At 34.4% G+C, this 16,241-nt stretch overlaps 1 protein-coding gene across 1 annotated transcript in view; it reads right to left on the minus strand.

Annotated features, from left to right (window-relative positions):
- Positions 1-16,241, minus strand: part of HTR2C (5-hydroxytryptamine receptor 2C) — a 304,472-nt gene that overhangs the window by 164,449 nt on the left and 123,782 nt on the right. Inside the window, exon 4 of the mRNA XM_069463743.1 lies at positions 14,584-14,897. Coding sequence (XP_069319844.1) covers positions 14,584-14,897 — 314 coding nt within the window. The remainder of the gene's footprint in view (positions 1-14,583; positions 14,898-16,241) is intronic.

Here is a 16,241-nt window from a genome sequence, read left to right on the forward strand (position 1 = left end):
ACTGTTCATGATTTTTTTCAAGAGTTCATTGCTAGTGGAATTGCACTGATGCTGTACAATAATAGCTCACATTTCACTACCTTTGAAAGCACCAGCCATTTCTTGAAGTAGTTGTACTTACACATAGATGCATGAACTCAGACAAAAACGTGTCAACCTGCCACAAGGAAACTGGGTGTGATCTGGCTTCCTAAACCAATAAGTTTTAAAAAGTCAAGTCTTTATGATCGCCTAAACTTAAAATCTATTAGCTATATGAGAATTGAGTGGACTCATATTTATAAGCTAGCTTTAATCTGTAAACAGTAGCTCTATGAATGAAAATGTACATAATGAAATACCATGTAATGGTAAGGGGGAATTTGAGGTTGTGTTCAATTTATTATGAAAATAGATTTAGGGCCAGTAATGATTTTTAATTTTTTCATAAAAGATATATGATTTTCTATCCTTTTGATTACTACAAAGGTTTTTATGACTTCATTTTATTTTTATTTGGTATCTGCATATCCTCTTTGGTGAAGTATCTGTTCAGATCTCTTGTTAATTTTTTATTAACTGTTTTTTTTGTTTGTTTTTGAGTTTGGAGAGTTCTTCATCCATTCTGGATACAAATTCTTTACTAGATATGTTACTGTTGAATATTCTCTATCAACCTGTGGCTTCTCTTTCATTTGCTCAATGGTGTCATTCAAAGAGCAGAAGTTTTTAATTTTGATCAAGTCCAATTTACCCATCCTTTTTATGGCTCATGGTGTTTGATGTCCTAGCTAAGAACTCTTGGTCTGATTCAATATCATGAAGATTTTCTCTTGTTTTCTTTTAGAATTTTTATAATTTTATATTTTAAGTTTAGCTCTGTATTTCATTTTGAGTTAATTTTTGTAAGGTGTGAAATATGGATTGAGGTTCTTTATTTCGGACATGGATTTCCAGCAACATTTGTTGAAAAGACTATTTTTTCTCCTTTGAAATGTCTTTGAACCTTTGTTAAAAATTAATTGACCATATTTGTTAGCTTCTGGATCATCTCTTCATATCTATTCATATATGCACTTATCCTTCTCACAATATCATTCTTCTTGATTACAACAGCTTAACAATAAACCCTAAAATAAAGTACTATGAGTTCTCCAATTTTGCTGTTTTTCAAAACTGTTTTGGCTGTTGTAGTTCCTTTGCCTTTCTAATAAATTTTAGGAATCAATTAGCTTGTTGATTTTTACAAAAAACATCTGCTGAGAATTTGATTGGAACTATGTTGAATCTACAGATCATTTGGGAGAGAAAGTACATCTTAAGAATATTGATTGTTTCAATCCATAATCAGGGAATATCTCTCCATTTGTTTGGGCTTCTTTAATTTATTTCATCAGTGTTTTGAAGTTTTCAGCATACAACTCCTATACATATTTTGGTAGATTTACACTTCTGATTTTCATATTTTTTGATAATATTAGAAATGGTACTCTTTAACTTTCACTGCTACTATATAGAAACAATTTATTTGTGAATATGGGTTTTGCATCTTCAGAGTTCACTAAACTCACTTAATTGTTCTAATTATCTGTGAATGCATACCAAATTATCCCCAAGATTAGTAGCTTATAAAAAATATTCATTATCTCACAATTTCTGTGGATCAGGAATCTGGTCACACCATATCTTCTCCTTCAGCATGTTTCACAAGCTGCAATCAAGATGTCAGCCAGGCTGTAACCTCCCCAAGGCTCAACTGAAGAAAGATTCACTTCGATGCTCACTCACGTGGTTGATATAATTTATTGGATTTTGGATTGAAGGCTTCAGTCCCTCATTAGATGTTGGAGGCTTCCCTCAATTCCTTGTCACATGGGCCTCTCTATAGAGCAGCTTACAGCATGGCAGCTTGCTTCATCAGAGCAAGGGAGCAAATGCGCAAGAGAGAGTGCCAGCAAGAGAAAAAGGGCCAGCAAGACAAAAGTCACAGTCTTTCACAACTTAATCTCAGAAGTGGCATCCAATCACTTTTGCTATATTCTCACATCAAAGAGGAAGAGAGTGCACAAGAGAATAAATACTGGGAGGCAGGGATCATTGGGGGCCATTTTAGAAGCAGTCTAGTTTATTATTTCTAGGAGCTCCTTTGTAGACCCCTTGGGATTTTCTATGTAGACAATTATGTCATTTTCATATAAAAGCAGTTTTGTTTCTTTCTTTCTGATCTATAAATATTTCATTAATTTTTCTTGCCTTATTACACTGGCTAGGACCTGTAGTATAATGTTGAATACAAGTGGTGAAAGAGGACATCCTGATCTTATCACTGAAGTTCAGGAGAAATCATTTGATGTTTCATCATAAAGTATGATATCAGCGTAAGAATATTTATAGATCCCCTTTATCAGGTTGAGTAACTTTCCTTCTATTCCTAGTTTTCTGATAATTTTTATCTTGAATGGATGTTGATTTTTGCCAAATATCTTTTTTGTATCTACCAATCCATAATTGAGATGATCATATGGGTTTTATTTTCTTTAATCTGTTGAGATGGGGAATCACACAAATTGATTTTTGAATGTTGGACCAGCTGTATTGGAATGTATTATCCTTTTTATGTACTGCTGAATTCAATTTGATAACATTTTTCTTAAGAATTTTTGCATCTATGATAATGAAGATATTGATCTCTAATTTTCTTGATTATAATGTCTATGGATTTATTATCAGGGTAACCCTGGCCTCATAACATGATATGAAAGTATTCCTATGCTTCTACTTTCTGGGAGAGATTATGTAGAATTCTTATTTTTTTCTTCCTGAAATGTATAGTAGAATTTGCCAGTGAAATTATTCATGTCTGGAGATTTTTGGGAAGCTTTTTTATAGGACTATTCAGGGTAACCATTTCTTCATAAGTAATCTTTGGGAGTTTATGTCTTTAAGAATATTGGTCCATTTCATATAAGTTGTTGAATTGATAGGCATAAAATTTTTCATAATATTGTTATCTTTTAATGTCTGTAAGGTCTGTAGTGATATTTCCTCTTTCATTACTGATACTGATAATTTGAATCCTCCCCATTTTTAATTGATGAGTCTAGCTAGAGGCTTATCAATTTCATTAATCTTACAAAATAGTGAGCTTCGGACTACACTGATTTTCCTCTATTGTTCTCCCATTTTTTTTTAATTTTTTTTTTTTTGAGACAAAGTCTCACTTTGTTGCCTGGGCTACAGTGCCATGGCGTCAGCCTAGCTCACAGCAACCTCAAACTCCTGGGTTCAAGCAATCCTTCTGCCTCCGCCTCCCTAGCAGCTGGTACTACAGGCATGCGCCACCATGCCCAGCTAATTTTTTCTATATATTTTTAGTTGTCCAGCTAATTTCTTTCTATTTTTAGTAGAGATGGGGTCTCACTCTTGCTCGGGCTGGTCTCAAACTCCTGAGCTCAAATGATTCACCCGCCTCGGCCTCCCAGAGTGCTAGGATTACAGGTGTGAGCCCCCACGCCTGGCCTATTGTCCTCCTATTTTTAATCTCACTGATTTCTGCTTTGAACGCTCTTATTTCCTCCCCTCTGCTTGCACTGGGTTTAATTTGCCCTTCTCTTCTAGTTTCTAAAAGTGGAAACTTAGATTACTGACGTGAGACCTTCCTTATTTTTTAAAATAAATTATTAATGCCATAAATCTTCCTCTAAGCACTACTTTAGCTGCATCTGACAATTTTTTTAACAGCTTTATTGAGATATAATAAACTGCATATATTTGAAGTGTGCAATTTGAGATAGACATAAAATGTTTGTGAAATCATCACTACTATCAAGATAATGAACATATTCATTGTGCCCCAAATTTTCCTTTTGCTATTTAATAACCTCTTTCATTTGCCCCACCCCACTCCAGATTGTGACCACCAAGCACTGATCATCTTTCTGCCACTGTTGATTGGCTTGCATTTTCAAAAATTGTATATGAATAGATACACGTAGTATGTATTCTTTTTGTGTGACTGTTTTCACTCAACTAAGTATATTTTAGGGTTTGTCTGTGTCATTTTATGTATCAGTAGTTCATTTCATTTTATTATTGGTGTATAGCAATTTGATCATAATGTGTCTGGGCATGGTTTTCCTTGAGTTTCTCCTATTTGAGGTTTGCCGAACTTCTTGAATTTAAATTGAATCTAAATTTTCACCAAATTTGGGAAATTACTGCCCATTTTTTGTTCAAATATTTTTTTCTGTGCCAGTCTTTTTCTTCTCTCCTTTTGGGACTTTAATAACACAAATATTCTACAATTTGATAGAATCCCACAGGTTATTAAAGCAATGTTTATTCAAATGCCACATAAATAACCTCAAAACTTCTGTGTATGCCCTGAAGGAAACCCTTATTTCCTATAGCCACAGGGCCAAGATTGCTAAAAATTAAATGCAGAATATCTTGTCTTGTGATTAGCTGAATTATAATGCAAGTGGAAGGTCCAGCCTCACAGTGTATCAATTATTATAATGAGGGCACTGATTGGGAAATAAGTTGTATCCTATATGTTGGAATGAGGGCATGTGGGAATACCCTGATGAAACTGAGGATGTTGAGCCCCTAAATTCTGATGAGGCTCTCCTGACGCCCAGAGGAAATAGCACTGCATCAGTTACGTGAGATTTTCCCAACAATGCATAACCTGAATTTAACCTTAACATTCTTCACACATGTCAAGACCAGGAAAGACAAACAAAGGATGAGGATCATGGCTGGGGGGAGACCAAGAAGACATGTCAATTAAATGTAATGTGGGATCCTGGATTGGAATCTGGACCAGAAAAAAGTGTATTAGTGGGACAATTGATATAATTTGAATAAAAACTGTAAATTTGTTTAAAAAAAATAAATAAAGCAATGTTTAATTTTTTCTTCAGTGTTTCTACTCTTCAGTTTGGACAATTTCTGTTGATCCATCTTCGAGTTCACTGACTCTTGCCTCTGTCATCTCTTTTCTCTTAGTGAGCCCATCCTATAATTTTTTAAAAATACTAGATATTGTATTTTCTTGTCCTAAAATTTTCAATTTTTTTTATTTCAGCTTATTATGGGGGTACAAAAGTTCAGGTTATATATATTGCCCATGTCCCACCCATCTTCCTGAGTCAGAGCTTCAAGCGTGTCCATTCCCCAGACAGTGCGCATTGCACTCATCATGTAGGTATACCCCCATCCCCTTCCCCTACCCCCATCCCCCTGAGTCAGAACATTCAAGCGTGACCATTCCCCAGACAGTGCGCAATGCACTCATCATGTAGGTATACACCCATCCCCTCTCCCCAGCCCCCACCTCAGTCCGGTACCCAGTTGGTGTTATTCCCAAATGTGCACTTAGGTGATGATCAGGGAAACCAATTTGCTGGTGAGTACATGTGGTGCTTATTTTTCCATTCTTGGGATACTTCACTTAATAGAATGGGTTCCAACTCTCTCCAGGAGAACAAAAGAGATGCCATATTTTTATGTTTTCTTCTTTATGGTTTCTTTTTACCCATTGAGAGCCTCCATATTTCCATTAATTTCTTTTTATTACTACACGGAGTATTATTACCATAGCTTGTTGAGCCTAAGAATATTGAGTTATAGAAATGCCCCCTGTATTTCTGGAGACAAGATTTGATTTCAGAAGTCAAATGAGGCTTTGCCTTAAAGAAAAAATAAATGTGTTAGTTCAAAAGCTGCCTCGTCTCAGGAGGGCATCTCGTTGGTCAGTAATAGCTGCACTTCAAAGAGACAGCTGTAAACTGGGCCTATGGTTCTCACCTGTTTTGAAAGACAAGGCAGGCCTTTCCCTTAGAACCAAAAGGTTGCCGGAGCTGACAAGCATAGACCCCCGGAGATGAGAGCTGATGAGATAGATACGCTAATGCCCAAGCCGGGCCCAAACGGAACCATGTGGTTAAAGTAATTAACACAAAGCACAGCCCATGTTGACTTCTGAAATCAAATCTTGTCTCCAGAAATACAGGGGGCATTTTTATAACTCAGTATTCTTAGGCTCAACAATAGCTGCTTTAAAGGCTTTGTCTGATAATTCTAACATCTCGGTAATTTGAGTTTGGCATCTGTTCATAGTCATTTCCTTTAAGAATTTTTCATATTTTCTGGATATTTTTATGTCAAGTAATTTTAAATTATGTTCTAGATATTTTGAGCATTATATTTATACTTTAGGTCTTGTTAGAATCTTCTTGACGATGCTGATTTTGTTTACTTGTTTGTTTTAGTAGGCAGTGAACCCAGTTAGGTTCAGACCTAAAGTTCAGTCTTGTGTCTGTGAACAGTGAACTCAATGTCTTTCCTGTTTTTATAACCTTGGCTATGCTGCCTTGGGTCTGTCCCACACATGTGCCACTTAGGGCATAGGCTGAGACTTGGATGGTTGTTTAAATAAGTTCAATTTTCTAAAGCTTTTCTATGCTTCTCGGGATCTGTCCTATTTATGTAAAGCTCAGGGTTGAGACTGGCACTTGTTCAGGTTTATACACAGAATTAAAGAAACCTTTTCCCACGTCTCTCCTCCATGGGATTCCCTCCCATACTCTCTGGTGGACAAAGGCCTCTTTTCCTGGTCCACTGGCTTTGTGACTGAGTCCTGCCCTTGGGACAAAGCTGCTAGAGAAAAGAGGGAGAAAAAACCTGGGAACCTCACTTTCATATAGGTTACTTCTCTAAGTTTTGATTTCCCTCCCAAACTGCCTTCTTTTGTTTATTTTTCTGAGTCCTCAGATAGTTGTTTTTGAATTTTTTCTAGACTTATGGTGGAATATAGCAGAAGACATAATCTTTAGTAGGCTTTCTTCACTTTTGTTGATATCAAAACTCTCATCATTAAGCTTAATGCTTGAATGTTCCCAGATTTTGTCAATGGGGGCCCTGTAAAGCTAGTTCCTGTGTCTTTTTGATATGTTCTTATGTTCACATCACTCTTTGAGCACTTCTTTACTTTTCAGCTCAAAAGATGTTCCAGTCTCATGTAATATTCCTTCTCCATTCCTGAAATTAACCATTCCCCTAAGGAGTCCCTATTTCTGTTTGTGTTCATTGCTACTCATATAACATTGCTTCTAAAATGGCTTAACAGACAAACCAGGAAATAATTCTAAATATGGATATAAATACTAATCTATCTATCACCTATCTCTTTATCTATCATCTATCATTGCTGTGAATTTACACTGATAATATGAATATTAATCCAACACCATAGGATTTATTATTGCCTTCCCCTTTTTCAATTTTTTAACTCCCTTATGTAACAGTGAGAAACCTGGCTTCTATTATCTTTAGTATATTCACACACACAATCCCAGGATACACAAATAATAGTTTCAGAATTGCTATTGTATGCCACCAATAAAATCAAACCTACTATCTAGAGTTCCTTTATTTACAGTTTTCTTTATCTCCATACTCAATGTATATAGTACAAATATTGTGTTTTAAAGTTATATGGGTTAGGTTTTTTTGGAACTGTCCACTTCAGAGTGGTTATGTTATTAATTTCAAATAGAGTTGGGTTCTTTTGATTCCGTTCATAATCCATATCAGTTAATAGAGAACTTTCTTATTTTTCTAATAGTTTCACAATACTCCATTAAAAAGTGGGCAAAAAACATGAACAGAAGCTTCTCAAAAGAAGACAAATAGACAATAAACATATGAAAAAATGCTCAACATCACTAATCATCAGAGAAATGGAAATTAAAACCATAATGAGATATCACCTTACCCCAATCAGAATGGCTTTTATTAAAAAGTCCAAAAATAATAGATGCTGACATGGATGCAGGGAGAAAGGAATGCTTATACACTGTTGGTAGGACTGCAAATTAGTCCAACCTCTATGGATAACAGTATGGAGGTACCTCAAAGGAGTAAAAGTAGACCCACTATTTGATCCAGCAATCCCACTATTGGGTATTTACCAAAAGGAAAAGAATACTTTGCATCAAAAATACACCTGCACTCAAATGCTTATTGTAGCACAATTCACAACTGCAAAGATGTGGAATCAAATCAAGTGCCCATCAATTCATGAGTGGATTAGTAAAATGTCATATATGTATACCATGGAGCACTACTCATACATAAAAAAAGCTGAATTAATACTTTTTGCAACAATCTGGATGGACCTGGAGACCATTCTCCTAGGTAAATTATCTCAAGAATGGAAAAACAAACACCTCAAGTACTCACTATTAAATCAGAAGTAACCATGAGTACACATGTGCATAGGGGGAAGTAAAACTCAGTGGAAATCAATCAGGGGGGTGGGGAAGAAGGAGAGTGGAAAAAAACCTACCTAATGGGTACTATGAACACAATTTGGGTGATAGGCACACCTATAGCTGGAATTGAAGCACTACAAAAGCAATCCATATATCCTAAAACATTTGTACTCCCTTAATATCTTGAAACAAAAAGAAATCTTTTAAAAAACCACAATTTTGATGTATTAAATCTATTGTTCTATCCTCTACTCATAGAATTCTTGCTTTTATCTTTTTTTAAATTTTTTTTAAGGGCATGCAGAAAGTTTATTGGGAAAAGGTCTCAGAGAAATACCTATAAAAAAACTGAGGAAGGCAGGACTGGGCTGAGGGAGAAACTGAGTAATCCAGCAGTGAGCTGAGACCTCTGACAATTCTACCAGGAACTCTAGATCTTTCATAGCTCTCATCTTTAATTTGCTTCTTAGACTAAGTTAGAGTATCTTTATTTTTTAATTCTTTGTGCTTTCTTTTGGTTTACATTGTAGTTCTTTTCCAAGTTTTCTTGCTGAGAATTTATTTGTATACTTTAATTTTTTACTAATAAATGTGATTAAGGCTGTGAATTTTCCTCTGATCACTGTTTTAAGTATAGCCTATAGATTTTGAAATGCAGTGCTTATGCTATCAAATTTTAAAAGAAATTCTGTAATTTCTGTTTACATTTGTCTTTTTGACCAAGAGTTGTTTAAAATTTGTTATAATTTTTAGGTCCCATATATGAGTGTGAAAATGCAATATTTGTCTTTCTGTAAAAATTGATCTCAAGGAGGTAGTGAATAGAATGGTGGCTACTAGAGATTGGTAAGGGTGATGGGAAGGGGCAATGAAGAGGTGTTGGTTAATGGGTAATTTTGATAAATAGAAGGAAAAAGTTCTAGTGTTCAATAGTGCAATAGGACAACTATAGTTAACAGTAATTTATTATATTTCTAAATAGCTAGGAGTTTTCAAATGTTCCCAAAATAAAGCAATGATAAATGTTTCAGGTGAATCATGTCCCAATTACCCTGATTTGATCATTATATGTTATATGTTTTATCAAAATATAACATGTACTCCATGAATATAAACAATTATTATGTATCAATAAAAAATTGTTATAATTTCAAGATGAGATGGTCTTAAAACTTTTGTAAATACATTCTATTAATGCATTGTTACCAGAAGTGACTTTTTGTAATATTTCTACTTTTCTAATATTTTCTTTGTGACCTAATACAGGATTAATTTTTGTGAGGGTTTCATGTGCACTTATGAAGAAGGTATACTTTCTATGATAAGGATGTAAAGTTCAATATACACTCATAGGATCTATACCCTTGTTTATTTTTGTTGAATCTTTCTTGTACTGAGTATGATGTATTAAAGTCTCCTAATATTAGAATGTATCCAAAAAGATTATTTTCCATCTGTTTTAATTTTTGTTTTATAAAAGTCATTGCTGTGTTATTGGATGCAGAGATATTCTTAACTGCTATTTCTTTGTTGTTAACTGTGGTTTTTATCATTAATAAGCATCCTTCTTTTTCACTCTTACTGTTTCTTTTTACTTCAAATTTACTTTGTCAGATATCAAAATCACAATTTTCTGCTTTCTTGTTATCATTTGCTTGGTGCACTTTGGCCCATTCCTTTACTTTTAGCTATGATCAATCACTGGATTTGAAGGGTTCTTTTTGGATACAGAATATAGTTGGCTCTTTTTATGTAAGCCAAATTGAAAACCTTTTATTTTTAATAGTGTATTAGGTTCATTCAAGTTTATTGCCATTATTGATATGTTTGATTTCACGTTACGTGAATTATGTTTTTTTCCTTCTATTTATTCGTCTAGTTGACTGGTTATGGATTTTCTATTAATTACATTTCTTTTGGTATTTAGGAAGGTTTGCATTTTTGTTGTAGTGGTTAACTTTGTATTTATATCATGTTTAATGACCTTAGACCAATGTTTTCTCGTTTATTCTATTACTTTCTGATTTTCCAGGTTTTTTTTTTCTGGTATCATTTAACTCCAAACTTTTGTTTATAGAAAAATGAATGCCATTATTCTACTTTCTTCTTCCCCTTTCCCCTCTCTTCTTTTCCTAATTTTTAGTTGCATTTTTTTCTATTTAATAATTTATTAGGATATATAACACATAATATATTACCGTATAACATATAGTATTCTCCTGCCCTTATACCACCTTTACTTTTGTCTTAGCTCTAAAATTAAGTATATTAAATGTTTATCATCAGTCTTTTTGATGAAATTTTTCCAATCATTCCTTTTTTAGATGAATCTCATCCACTATTTCATTTTATTTTATTTTTAGTATAAGAAAAATTTTATTGGAGTCACCCAAACACATTTCTCATATGATGAAGAGCTTTAGCAGCTGAGTTTACATGAACAAGTATTATTTTTTAAGAAGAGCTTATGGTACAGAATGCCCTGAGTTTTAAAAAAATTCAAATTTTTTATAACACTCATGGGCAACTTCTCTGGATATAAAATTATGATTTCAAACTTTCTTTGAGTATTTTTATATTTTTAAATTTATAGTATCTTTTATATATAATAATTTTTACCCTTTTAAAACTGTACACTAGAATTTATAGTTCTTCAAATTTTGAGAAATATTTATATGTTTGTATAACCATCATCACAATCAGGATGTAGAACAGTTGCATAATACCAAAATAAATGCCTTCAGGTCCTGGAAACCATTGATCTGTTTTCTGTTATTTTAGATTTGCCTTTGAAAGAATGTGCTATAAATGGTTGAAGTTTTTGAAAGTATTGTTTCACTGTTGCTTCGCTTTGTTATTTTTGTGACATGAGAGGGCAATCTAACTCTCTTGCTCTTGTAAAGATTTTCCTCTCTTTGCCTAGAATCCCTGAGGATTTTTTTCTTTATATTTAAAATCTAATGTCTCAGATATTATCGTTTCAGGTCAATTTTCTAGGACTGGGTTACAACAATGGACACAGCTCAGACTCGGGGGGATGGGGAGGCATGGGCAATGTATATAGCCTGATCTTTTGTACCCCCTTAATGAGCTGAAAAACAAACAAAAAATAAAAAAATAAAATAAAAAAAAAAGTCGATTCAGACTCTTTTATTTTCTTTTTTTTTTGAGACAGAGTCTCACTCTGTTGCCCAGGCTAGAGTGAGTGCCGTGGCGTCAGCCTAGCTCACAGCAACCTCAAACTCCTGGGCTCAAGCGATCCTACTGCCTCAGCCTCCCGAGTAGTTGGGACTACAGGCATGCACCACCATGCCCGGCTAATTTTTTCTATATATATTTTTAGCTGTCCATATAATTTCTTTCTATTTTTAGTAGAGGTGGGGTCTCGCTCTTGCTCAGGCTGGTCTCGAACTCCTGAGCTCAAACGATCCGCCCACCTCGGCCTCCCAGAGTGCTAGGATTACAGGCGTGAGCCACCGCGCCCGGCCCAGACTCTTTTATTTTCGAAAAACATTATAGTTTTAACTATTAATTCTATTTTATTATTTTTTCCTTTTTGAGGATTCTCATACATATATTGGCTCTTTTTTATTGATATTCCATTTCAAATACTCTCTTTCTGACATCTTTTTCTTCCTTATCCTCATTCTCTTTGTTTACCTCTTTTTCTTCTATATTCCTTATTAAGTGATTATATGAATTAATTATGAGTTAATTCTTCTTTGAGCACTTTTAATTTAATGGTCTTATTGATATGACTTTGTCTTTTTCTTCTATTTTATTTGTCCTGAGTTCAATCAACTTTTGCTTCATGTTGTCCTAATTTTGTCCATTTCTATTCTTAGTTTTTAGATTTGTACTTCAAGGTACCTATTTTTTAATACCTTAGCATGATTGTTTGAAGATATTTAATTTCATTTGAATTGTTTTGTTATAGTTTTCTTTTGCTTGTTCATTCTTTATTGGTGGAATTTGGAATTTTCATCAAATGCTTTCTTTTGATTCCCATATTCTGATTTCTTTTCATAGTAGTTTGCTATAGGTGAAGATTGGTTACATCTCTGAATTTCTATGAACGGGGTTGGCAGTTTGTAGGTGACTTCCAAGATTCAAAGCTCAAGAGCATCCTCTTTTCTCCATGTGTCAAAGTATGGTTTCTTTACTGAGGGACTTTCGGGGACAGTGGGAGGCAGTAGGGTTGGGGTGATGGGTCCTCATATGCTGAAATTTTTTTGTCTTGTAAGATGAGAAATTTTCCCCTCTTGTATCTTTTTCCTTTCACTGTGCATTTTTTTCAAAAGTCACCTCTCGCTTCTTTTTTACCCTTTCTGCCTCCACATAGTTGCTTTTCCTAGGCTGCATTCTTGAGTCCTATGCACACTTTTACAGCCCTTACCTAAAGGTTGACCTTTTAGAGAAACTTCTCAGTATTTTCATACTTGGTGTAGACTTATTTTCTTGTGGTGATTTTAGATCAATCTTAGGCTTCCTAAGAGCTTTCCTGTTATCTCTTTCTTGCAGTTTCTCCTGAACTGCCCTTCCTCTACACAACAATATGTGGTGGGAGCCTAATAGATAACTCAATGTGATTTTGTTTTTCTACTTAAAGGTAATTTGGAATTTGAGTGTTCTCCAAACTTGGTGGTAGTATTGTGTAGTTTTATCTGTTTTTCCTGTTCTTTGTTTATTTGGGAGGGGACATAGATGTGTTAGGAGATTTGGATTTATGCCAATGCCATTATTTGGCCACTCGGTTATATTTCTTTTTCTAAGGAAGAAACTGCAAAATGAAACAGACACCACAGGACAAAGTATACCTTCTAAACCACAATTTCACTTCATTCCAGTAAACTTTTCTTAATTTTAGAGCTATAAAGTGGCAAAATGCCCACCGAGCAGCTAAAATACTGATGCTTTGAGGTTAATGCATCATTGAAACTCAATGAGGGCCGGGTGCGGTGGCTCACGCCTGTAATCCTAGCACTCTGGGAGGCCAAGGTGGGCGGATCGTTTGAGCTCAGGAGTTCGAGACCAGCCTGAGCAAGAGTGAGACCCCCGTCTCTACTAAAAATAGAAAGAAATTATATAGACAGCTAAATATATATATAGAAAAAATTAGCCGGGCATGGTGGCGCATGCCTGTAGTCCCAGCTACTCGGGAGGCTGAGGCAGGAGGATTGCTTGAGCCCAGGAGTTTGAGGTTGCTGTGAGCTAGGCTGACGCCACGGCACTCACTCTAGCCTGGGCAACAGAGTGAGACTCTGTCTCAAAAAAAAAAAAAAAAAAAAAGAAACTCAATGAGGATTGGAAAAACATATGTTCTGAGAACACTTTATAAAATGCCTATTAAGATAATCTACTGTCACTGTATGTTTAAAACACACTAATTAATTTTTAAGTTTCATGAGAGATTATTTTCTGAATACTTTGATTTTCTTTTAGGATTTGAGAACTAGATACACTTTCAATATTATTTCTATTAGCCGAATTCCATTATATACTCCAGGGAACTGGAAGTCTATTTTACTTCTTTGTAAGATAAGCATATCAGCAATTAAATTCAAACTGGGCTCTCCAACTTTCTGGTAAAGATATTTTGTAGAATTGTATAAGTGATTTCAATTGTCCATCATAAATATTAGCTAGGAACAAAATTTAGGTTAAAATAAACAGAACAATGAGATGGCAGAAAATCAAAAGAAAAATTAAAAACCTCTCTAAAATCAATATATGAAACTTTCAGTGCCTGAATTTTTATAGTGATGATGTGAATTTGTGCTTATATACTTAGTAATTAATTATGTTATCTCCTGTCTCCTTGTAAAAACATGAATTGCAGGCTCCATGAAGCAGAAGAATAGCTATTACTGAGTGCCTGTTTTGTGCAAAGCACTTAGTTTGGCAGCAATGAAAAGAATTACTTAAAATATATTTATTAAGAAGATGAGCCATTTTTTTCTTTGTATTAGAGATGGTACTAGTATGTAAACTGGCCAGAACACAGGGGTTGGGAGATGTTTCTGGAACTATCCCATTCTTACATTGTAAGGCAACTGCTCATTCATTACAAATGTCACTGAGCAAGAGAACATCTACGTATGATTTTAACATATTACAAAATGTCTGTTTTGCTTTTTGAAGACTCTGCTACTTATTTATTTAATAAATGTGATACGAATATCCAATTCCTTCTGTCAGACAATTTAGTTTTTTCTTTTTCAGAAAGTTACAAGTAAAATACTTAACTTTATGAGTGTTTACTATGATACCTGACACAAATTTATGACATGATCTGAGATTGAAAAGATAATAAAATTGTACTTACCATAAAGGATTGCAAGCAGAGACAGTGGCATGACAAGGAGTCCCACCAGCATATCAGCAATGGCTAGGGACATTAAGAAGTAATTGGTGGCATTGTGCAGTTTCTTTTCCATGCTTACTGCCATGATTACGAGAATGTTGCCACCTATTGTCATGATTATTATTACGACGATTGAAATTGCTGGCCAGTTTTGTACCCCGTCTGGGAATTTGAAGCGTCCACCATCGGAGGTATTGAAAATGTCAGTTACTATAGCTGCTACTGGGCTTATAGAAATATCGCATTGCCAAACCAATAGGCCAACTAGGTGCACACTGAAAATTAAGAAGAAGAAAAAAAAAACAGTCAGGTACATATTATATTGCTTACACACAGTTTATTGCTTATACAAAATAATTGCTTTTCCTTCAGCAATCATTATCATCATCATCATCATTTCTACTCTCTTAATTAAACTTTAGCATTTCTTTTTTCTGGCCAAAGAATATTAATTTTTCTTGCACGGTTATTATGAGTTAGGAACTTAGTTTATTCAAATATATTTGTATTATCTCATTTGATCTCATACAACAACCTCATGCAGTACTTATGTATATCCATTATGCATGTGATAAGACAGAATGAGGTTCAGAAAGGTTAAGTAACTTTCTCAAGCCAATGCAGCCAATAAGTGGCAGGGCCAGCGTCCCATACTCAGTTCCCACTGATTTCAAAGCCTGTATTTTTAACTTTTATTGTGATCTGAAACCACAGAATTGTTTGATTTGCTGTAATAGACTATTCTTTACATATTAAAAATATTATTTCCTTCTAGATATCCTCTTAGACAGCTGACAACAGAGTGAAGGGAGATTTTCTTAAAGGATCCAGTATCCTGACAAGAAAATTGGAAGTTGCCTCTTTTGATCCAAAACTAAGAAGGAATAAGTTGCCATTAGACCTACTTCAGGCAAGTGTTAGGAAGAGGCACAGTAGATTTTGACAACAGTACATACTTTTTTAGTTCTCATCTTACTTTCTTGCACTTGCAAAGTGACTTTATGCTGGTTCATTAGTTTCTTAATGTCTTGTGCTATAAACTTTCCTTCTTCCTGCCACTCTCCCCATTACTGTTTTATGCTTTCTATGTCCTGTTCTAGGTTAGATAATGATTTTTGCTGATGATTAATACCTATGAGTTTCTTACTTTTCATTCACTGGGAACTAAGTTTCTTTGGTCATTTAAAATGTACATTTCTCATGATGGTACTTAGGTAGATTCTACTAGTAAGAATTTCAGGCCAGCTGGCAGGCTACTGCAAGAGTTGGAAGTGGTTGTCTTCTGCACATCCTAAATTAATTTCCCCTCATGACAATGTAAGAATTATTTAAGTTATATACATAAGTGTTCTCTCAAAGTGTAAGTTCCTATAATGTCTGGTAAAACTAACATATTTATTTTCCTTAATAAAATAGACAAGACAGACATGCATGCTCAATATTTCCTGCTTAAAAACAAGGAATATTATCTGTGAATGGTTGTTTTATGTTTATTCTATGTGCGATAATAGTTATTTAGTAAATATTAAACAGCAACATGAGGATACCTTTCCTATATGTAGTGGTTGTTAAATCTTTATATTATTTCTAGAAGAGAAACTTGCTTCTACTAGTACGAT

This window comes from Eulemur rufifrons, chromosome 30 (assembly GCF_041146395.1).
Source record: "Eulemur rufifrons isolate Redbay chromosome 30, OSU_ERuf_1, whole genome shotgun sequence".
NCBI classification, from domain to species: Eukaryota; Metazoa; Chordata; class Mammalia; order Primates; family Lemuridae; genus Eulemur; species Eulemur rufifrons.